The sequence below is a fragment of the Phalacrocorax carbo genome, chromosome 1 (genome assembly GCF_963921805.1).
Source record: "Phalacrocorax carbo chromosome 1, bPhaCar2.1, whole genome shotgun sequence".
Lineage (NCBI taxonomy): Eukaryota > Metazoa > Chordata > Aves > Suliformes > Phalacrocoracidae > Phalacrocorax > Phalacrocorax carbo.
The window spans coordinates 114,834,874-114,844,098 of record NC_087513.1 but is presented as its reverse complement, the minus strand read 5'-3'; the positions used below and the strand labels follow the sequence as shown (position 1 = coordinate 114,844,098).

Here is a 9,225-nt window from a genome sequence, read left to right as displayed (position 1 = left end):
AGGTCCAAGTTTAGCTTTTGTCATAAGAACAATGATAATTATCTATTTTACATAATATTTTAACAGATGGAAGTTCAGACTTTCTGTACGAAATTTCAACATAGCTGCAGTCTTGCAGTTAAGAAATCATTAGCCCTGCAATTAGGTACCTTTAATTTAATCCCTGACACTTACTTAATTATAGCATCACTACAAACACACTATGAGAAGCAGTAAAATCAACTATGACACACCCCTCCTAGTTTCGCATTGGCTGGAAACTTGTTAGGCTTGATGGGTAGGCACTGTAGTCAGAGGGGATTTCAAAGCAAATAAATAGCAAGTCCTTCTAGCCAGTCAGAGATGGATTTCCACCTGTCTGAATCTCAGAGTGGAGGAAAGAGCTTTTAAAAAAACCCAACAACTTGCCGCATGAAGAAACTACTGGAGAAAATATTCCCTCTCATTCTATATATTTCTTCTATGAAAAAGTGATTTTGGAAGACTTTCTAGGCCACCTCGCTTGAGGTGTCTTTTTCAGAAGAAACATGTCTTGCTGTGTGTTACAAATCACTGGTCTAATATTCGGTGGTTTCGGCATGGTCGGGACTTTGGCAGCTGCTGTTATGCCACAGTGGAGAGTTTCTGCCCACATTGAGAGCAACATCGTGGTGTTTGAGACCATCTGGGAAGGACTTTGGATGGACTGCGTCAGCCACTTGGGCATCAGGCTGCAGTGCAAATTCTACGACTCTCTCTTGGCTCTCCCCCCACCCTTGGAGGCATTCAGGGCCCTCATGTGCATTGCAGTGATCCTGTCAATCATTTCCTTTTTGATGGCCATTGTTGGTGTGAAGTACACTCAGAGGTCCAAGGAGGATCCCCAGGGTGTCAGTATCTTCATACTGGCAGCTGGAGTTGCTTTTCTCCTGACGGGCATCCTTGTTGTGATCCCCGTGTCCTGGACTGGAGGTAGCATCATTCGTGACTTCTATGATCCGAAAGTCCCTGTGCCACTGAAACGAGAACTAGGAGCTGCTCTCTATGTGGGCTGGGTGAGCACTGCACTTCTCATCACTGCGGGAGCAATGTACTGCAGCTTCTGGTGCTGGGCTGATACACCCTCAAAATCCAGGTATCCATCACTTTCCTGTCACAGGTTGCACAAACCTGACCTTGGAAGAGGGCCGTCCCCAAGTGTGCATGCCTATGTGTAGTTGCTACAGGTGATCTTTCTGCTTAGCACCCAGATATGTACTGATAGATTCAGTGTCTAATTAAACTCTGAGTCTGTAATGGAGGAACTATTTTGTTCATTTGCTATATACTATTGACATATCATATCTGATATATTTATATATTGATATATACATATACATACCTGCCCTCTAACATGCTTATAGGAAATTATATTACATGGGCATTATGTTAGAGCACAGCCAGAAGAATCTCACCATTTTATGGGAACGAAGAATAGCATGGGAACAGCAGCAGCCAGAGGTCTCTCAGAGAAGACAAACAGCATATGGCTGAGCTGGAAGGAAGGCAGCTGCTGTGCAATAACACCACTGCCCTCCCCTAAAACCATGATGTGCAAAGGGAGCAGTGCATTTTACTGTAAGGTAAACTCTTCATAAGGACTGCTCTAGGACTGTGGTGAGAAACATGGAGTTGGCAGCATGGCTGAAGCAGCTGCTGAATGAGCAGAGAAGCCACCAGCAATCTAATTTCCAATGCTGGCACACCGATGTGCATGCTCTCCCACCAGAGGCCTCTATGATGACTATGGATTCCATTGATGTTTGTGGAGTTGACGTATACTTCTTATGTCTTCTGCAGGGCACAGAATCCAGCTCATGGAATAATAAAATTTTTAATCACTTCACCAGGCTTTGCCATGAATATATTAGCTTTCCGTTGCTTGCTACCTCTTGTCTTTTATGACTTTGCCTGTTCTATAGGTAGCATCTCCTCTTCTATAAATTCAGGACAGGACATCTGTCTTTATGCACTTTAAAGCACTGTGCTAATATAACATATAATTAAACAAGCCAGGCAATGTAAATGTGTAATCCCCGCTTGCCCGTTGGAGGATCATGAGTTCCTGCCTACGTCTTCCATCACACCCACAAAAGCCAAGCCCTGATGTTGTTCTGACTGTTTTGTGTTCTCAAGACATACTTGCAAACATAGACTGAGCAGCCTGATGTCTGTCTGTCCATTGTGCAGAACTCAACAGTATCTGCAGCTGTGCATTTTTTATTTTTTTTTTTACAACTGAACACTTGGAACCTGCACTTGACAGTGTCTGTGCCACATCGTTGATAAATCACCGCAGAAGGTCCGGTTCAAAACATTTTTTCTGGTTCTTTACACAGTAGTAGTGGATAGTACCATTTCATTGATAATTTCATGACATGGGTACTCAGTTTGATCATTTTCTGTGTCTGTGGCTGGTATCTGAAGAAAAGGGTGTAATGACTTTTCAAGTTGAGCAGAGCAACAGAGCAACAACAGTATATTCATTTGCTGTTCAATTTGAAGCAGAACATGGAAAGCTGCATTTGATTAAACAAGCCTTTTATTAACTTGACTTCAGATGAACATAAATGAGCCATGCTGTTGAACACAGATATTCATTACACATATTAACTAGTATTCATTTACATTTAAGACAACTAGCTCATATCTTTTAGTGGGAATTTTCAAGTCACCAGAAAACAGGTTTAATGTGTCCTGCTTATCACTTGAGCAGCCAAATCAGCACTTAATAATTCCGAATGAACCTTTAAGAGAACATTTGTAAGTAGGTTTTCTGGTCCTAAAACATATTTTTTATGTTGTCTTATAGCTGCTGTTGTCTGTCACAGCAGCTGTCATTGGGTCAGACAGCTCATTTCAGTGGAGTCATTCTGTTGACTTTGGTAATAATTTATAGTACCCTGAGGACCTCCACCTATTATTTTATTGTATTTATGTCCTATAATACATATTTTGTTTAATAAGGAACTATCTGGTAAGTAAGCCAGAATTGCACTTTTTGGACTCATTTAGATATGACATTTATGATTTACAAAGCTTAGGATGAACACATTTGCAATGCAAAATTGATACATATTTATATGTAGGTAATGGACTTAAACGATGACGTTTTCAGTGTAATGCAACTTTATGCAGATATAAGTGCTTAAGAAGTAATTAAGTGTATTTTTCTATCACATTAATGGAAAGATCCTGAACGCTTTCACTATCAGTGGGTTCATCTAGAAATTTGAGCTGGGTCTGCCATTTACATTAATAACTTTATTTTCAAAGAGCTGAAAGATAAAACTGAAGTAGTTGAGCATTTAACATGAATTCCAAAGAAAAACTAAGCTCTTACATCTAACATTAACACCTGATGGCTGCACATTACTCCATTTCTGTCTTTTACCAGTTGATCAAAAGATGAGCTCAAACAGAATCTCTAAGCTCAGACAACCCTGTGTTTGTATGTGGGTTTGCAATCTAACCTTCATTCCAAGAGCGCAGCTAGGCTGGGCTGCCGTTTGGATGCCTGGAGTTTTATTGACACAAATGGCAATTTCTGGTGATGCGATTTACCTCTTTAGACTCACTGAAACATGTTTAAGAGTCTGTGACACAAAAATTTATGAACTTGATGCAGGGAGAAATTTCTCATGAGAAGCCAATCTGAAGGCAATGTAACACTGTGGTTAACCTTCTCCCTTTGAACAGAACAGAAATTCCTTTATTGTGGATTCTGGTGGGGAAAACCCCATCAAGATGATTGCTAGATATTTTACCTCTGTATGCGAGGAATGCAATTGGGTGAATAAACTGTGTGGGTGCATTTGTGTCTGCTAAGGAAGACAGAGTTTTTGCTTCTTCCTTTTACCCTATTCAAAACTTATGATGCTCAGAATGGACTAGCTGGAAGCTGCAGTTTGGAGGTATGAGGAAAAAAAAGGAAGTTTTAAGGGCTTTAACGAAAAACTGCAATTGAGCTTTGAAAATAAACTGCTGCTGTTCATGAGTTTTCTGAGGGTAACAGGAAGAGCTTGGCCTGAGAGGCGTGATGGGGGAGCTTGCACGGATCTCTAGTGCCCAAGACTGTACTTTCTACCCTCGGTCTGCTGCTCCAGGAGAGCTCCTGTCCCTTCTGGGTTATATCCAGCCAGACCCAGTCTCAGGTAACCGTGAGTGCCTAAGGCAACTCTTGGAGCTTATTTAAATGGTTGAACGTGTCCTTCCTGAGGTGAGGAGAGGAAGATCAGGAACATGTGTACTGTGGCAGATACATTTAGGGAAAGGGCCACCTCTTCAGGGCTCAGGAGGGTTCATGAAAACAGAGTGTTGGTTACACACTACGTGATGGAGGACCAAGAGGAAGCAGGGTGTGAATAATTGCTGTTGACTGGACTTTTCTCTCAGAAGAAAAGGCCTGATGTGGGTGTCATCTGATGTGAGTGGGCCAGAGATTACTAAAACGTTGTGTCAGGTTTTTGTGTGCTGGAGCTCTGCTTTCATTGATGAGTGGAGGCGATATACTTGCTTTAATGATGCTATGTTCACATTCCTCTAGGCACAACTGTCAGAAGCTTCAGGCCTGCTGTATTTGTTAATAACAGCTGATTAAATATTGTGGTTAAATATCTAGTTTAATATCCTGATGTTATCATATACTTTAATATTTTCTGATTGCAGGACAAAAAGACTTTGGAAATATATGTGAATAGCTGAGATTTTGCTATGATTTTAAATAAAAGTATGAACCCTTCAGGGTTTTTTTTTCTTATTGTGTCATTGTTTCTTTTTTATATTAAAGTGAATGAATGTATTTCCCCATTGCCAGGGAAAGACAGCTTCTGTATTTTTATAATGTCCTTTTCTGATTCAGTCTTGGTTTTTACATTATACTTTGGATTTTGCTAAATAATAAACAAAGTGGGTCTGATTCCTTGGGAAATAAAATACACAAAACTGATTTAGTGCTGACTTCCATAGACTTGCTTATAAGAAGTTTCCTGAAGCAAATCGATATTTCAGAAGCTGGTCCTGAAATGTATATTCATCTCTGAGATTAAAAGAAAAGATTCTGAAGCAAATAATCTACCACTAAGATGCAGCCAAGAGAAGATATTTATTCAAAAAATGACAGCTTAGCAAAACACTTCATTATGACAGAAAGGTGAATCAGACAGGTTTTGAGACAAATAAATGCATGCAGTCATCAGTCCTGATACACAGAGACAAAGCTCTGTGTGAGGGACATTAAGGCTAAACGAGTTTATGTTAAAAAATGTTACAACTCTCCTGAAAATCAGTGTGAGGACTCACAAAGTCAGAAATGGGAGCTTGATTGTGTCAAGCTGATGGACTGTAACCATCCTTTTGAAAAAGGCACAAGAGGTCTTTTCAGGGGCGTCCTACGTCATCTTTGAAAACTGGGACAGAGCTGACCCACCAAATAAACAATTCCGTTCTTTTGTATCTGGTATGGAAATGCTCTCTGACTTTCACTCTTTGCTTTCCTGATTAGAGTCTCAGAGTCTGCGTAAGACTAACCTGACATTTTATGACTACTTTAAGAAACAAAGAGCAAAAGAAATCAAGAAATACACTGATAAGGTAGGACATTTTCAGCTGAAAAGGTCTGTGTCAGTGCTTCTTGTGTTCAGTTGCCACTTGCAGAAAATATTCCAGCTGTCAATGAGGAAAAACAAAAAATATTCAAAAGCACAAAGATTTCTTTTTTAGCAGCATCAAGGAACAGAACTGGCTAAGGAAAGGGTTGTGACAGTAGTATTAACAAGCCATGTACACCTGTAGAGTCAGCATCAGAGAGTTCGTTCAGTTCCAGGGATCAGAATGGATTGAAGCTGGTGTGTACTGAGTGACAATATAACCAATTTCATCATTTTTAGAACACTTAAAGGAAAAAAAGAAAATACTATGTTGAACTCAGCTGTTTGTACCAGAAGAAAAGCAGAAGACAAAAAGTTACCCGAGATTCTCATCCCTACACTTCTAGCCCTTTAAAAATTAGAGAGTGAGCTAATTTTACCATTAGGCTTTTTATTCTCTTATCTAGCCGTTTGCCTGTCCCTTCAAAAAAGCTTCTCACTTGAATGTGTCATCACCCAAACAGTTTGAAATTTTGAGGCATTACAGAAAAGTAAACATTATTGTGCTTTTATTTTCCAGCCAGTTCAAGTAGCAAGCCCAATGGGGTGTGGGTGTGTGTGTTGACGCAGAGACTCTGTATCAAAGTGACAGTGCTCTTCAAAGCACCTCCTTCGTGTGTGCCCTGCAAACCAGAACAAATCTTGCTGGTAAGATGAGTTTTAAGAAGCCTCATTTTAATCAAGCATCCTGGATCTGTCTGTTATCCAGGAGTGCTCACCGCTCGAGTTGTAATCATTGCTGCAGTGACAAGGGAAGAAAAGCTAGAGAACCTGGATGCAGCTCTCTGCTCTGAGGATGGAACTGACAGAATTGCCCCAAGATGTTTGAACTAGTTATCATTCATCCTAATGCATATATACTCCCTTGCCCCAGTAATTTCCAGGCAAATGCTACCTGTGTATCAATCAACAGAGATATATTTACCATGCAGTTCCCTTCAGCATTCCCTTTTTTATTTAAACACTGCTCTTCATCTAAACAACAACAAAAAAGAGCTCTCAGCAATTTAACTGACACATCCAACACCGTTGTGCAAAAAAGCTGCTTTAGAAATAGAAGCCATAAACCCATCAAGTTCAGTTCCCTGTGTCAGTATCAGTCAAACTGAATAATACATTAAGCTTGCTAAACCTCTGTTGCCCACTTCTCTACGGACCTTAATATGTGGTCTTTGTCTCAGTTACTGTGAAGTGGTCCCTGATTGCCAAATGACAAAGATGATGAGTACATTAGTGTTTCAGCTTCTGTCTGATGGATGAGTGACTGACAGAATGATAAGCAATGTTTATTCATTCAGAGTTTCCACTGTAATGCCAGATGGTGCTGGGAGATAGAAAATAATATCTAGACCCCAACAAACATTGCCTCACATATTGCCACATTCACTCTGAATTTAGCAAAAATTGGCAACATGAACTCCACGTGTTGAAGAAAAGTATTGTTAACTAAGTACTTTTTGCGAGGCCAAGTTTCACAGGTTAGTGTGAGTCCTGGTCTCTCGCTGGCACATCCAAAATGCTGACTGCAAGCTCTTCTTACACCAGCCTGGTGGTTGCTGCAGCCATGCAAGGAGAGGTGCGGGGAAGGCCAGCACTGGTGCTAGAGCTCCTGCCTGCAGCCCCAGGACAGAGGACACACAACGGTAGCCTGCCTTTGTAGGGCTCTGAAAGAAGAGCATGCTCCTTCCCTCACTGAACATGCCCTTGTGGTTGGTTGACCTTGGCTGGCTGCCAGACACCCACCCAGACACTCGCTCACTCCCCCTCCTCACACTCTCTCCTGCTCCAGTGGTTGCTCCAGGGGCTGCAGGGGATCCCTGCTTGGGCACCTGGAGCACCTCTTCCTGCTCCTCCCCCTCTCCCCTCAGGGCGGTTTCTCACACTTTCCCCCTCACCCCTGGCTTTTGGGCAGCATGTTGCCCTTTATTATGCAGGCTTTTCTCAAGGTGCTGCCATTGTGGCTGCAGGGCTCGGCTGTGCTCTATGGTGGGGCCACTGGAGACAGCTGGAACACGCTGTGTCTGTCACGGGGCCACCCTGCAGCCCCTGCCAGCCTCTGGGAACCTATAGCCAGTACAGCCCCAATGAAAGTTTCCCCCCAGGGTGCAGCGGTGATGGGTGTCTGTGGGGCCATCAAGGTGGTACAGTGCCCTCCCTCCCCACCAGGCCTCATTCTGCGACCCTCAGCAAGGTGAGGCGGTCTGAGCTGGTGATGGTGACTGGGGCTGGCCACAGCCCAGCCATCACCAGGTGCCACTGTGGGCCCCAGGTCTGGCTGGGACAGCAGCTCCCAGGGTGAGGGCAGCATTGGAGGGGGACAAGGCTGCAGCTGGGTTGTGTGTTGGCACCATGTTAGAGCTGTCCTTGGGCATTGGCAGCCAGACCCTGAGGTGAGGGGAAGAGGTTGCAGAGCCTCTTGGTGCAGTCTTCTGGTGTTTCACATCCATCACAGTCTAACCCAGGCACCTTGTGCTCAGGCCTGAAGACCTCCTGGACTCCTCCTGCACTCCAGCTCTGCCATAGCTGACCAGGATGGGAGCAGTGAATGTGACCAAGAGGGGTGCTGCCCTGCACAGCACCGGGTAGGAAGCTCTGACGAGATGACTGGCTCACAATGTGGATGTGCATAGCCGCCTCTTGCACTCTGTCCCCTCTGCAGCAGAGGGACCAGAAGGGTTTCCAGATGTCCCTACTGCTGCGCTAGGATGTGCCTTCTCTCCACCAGTGTTTGCCCCTGTTTCCCAAGTTTACTTCAAGCATCTCTCTTCAAGAAGGAAAATGCAGTAATTATCAAGAAATGGAGTTTGTGGAGTAAGAGATCTGACATGCTGAGGGATGGGTACAAGATGATGAAGTGTAGGTTAACACAGGCAACATAAAACACTGACCTGTCTCCAAGCAGAGCAGCAGCGACTATCTCTCCCTGGGCTCACTGCACCCATTAGCTGGTTGTGTGCCACCCAAAAAGCTGTTTGACACCCCACAGTTTGGAAGCATTCCACTGCCAAGAGCTAATTACATGCTAATCTTTCTTTGAGTGGTGCCCATTACAAATTATCCTTCAAGAGAGACTTGAGCATTCCTGTGTAATGCACTGTTCGAAAACCCATGACTCAGCTGGCCTGGTGGTATCAGCATGTCGTTTCAGACTGACACATGGAGAACCAAAACACCCTTAAAACTTTTCAGGGCGAAATAAAGGTATAGGGGTGCAAGACCTCAGAGGTAAATGTTCAAGTTGTTTAGTATACTCATGAGTTAGGAGTGAGGGTAAAGTTCAAAGTTTATTGAAGCCAATGGAAAGCTTCTTGTTATGACCAATAGATCTTTTAAGCATCAGACATGTCAGCATCAGTTATAGATATTTGGGATCAGCTGTCAGTGAGCCTGGAGATGCTTGTTCGGTTGCTCAGTGTTTCATACAGGGATGAATAACACCCTACAACTGCCTGCTGAGATTCAGCTCCTCTTTGTTGTTTCTCCTCTGGCATTTCTGGAACAATCCCCCCAGCTCCTCATGTATGCGTATGCACACACACACACAGACAGAGGTACAGAC

At 43.3% G+C, this 9,225-nt stretch overlaps 1 protein-coding gene across 1 annotated transcript; it reads left to right on the top strand.

Moving 5' to 3' along the window:
• Positions 1-527: 527 nt before the first annotated feature.
• LOC104041085 (claudin-8-like) lies at positions 528-1,196 on the top strand. The gene has a single exon (XM_009500302.2). It carries the CDS (start codon positions 528-530, stop codon positions 1,194-1,196), a length of 669 nt encoding a protein of 222 aa, XP_009498597.2.
• The last annotated feature ends 8,029 nt before the right edge of the window (positions 1,197-9,225 follow it).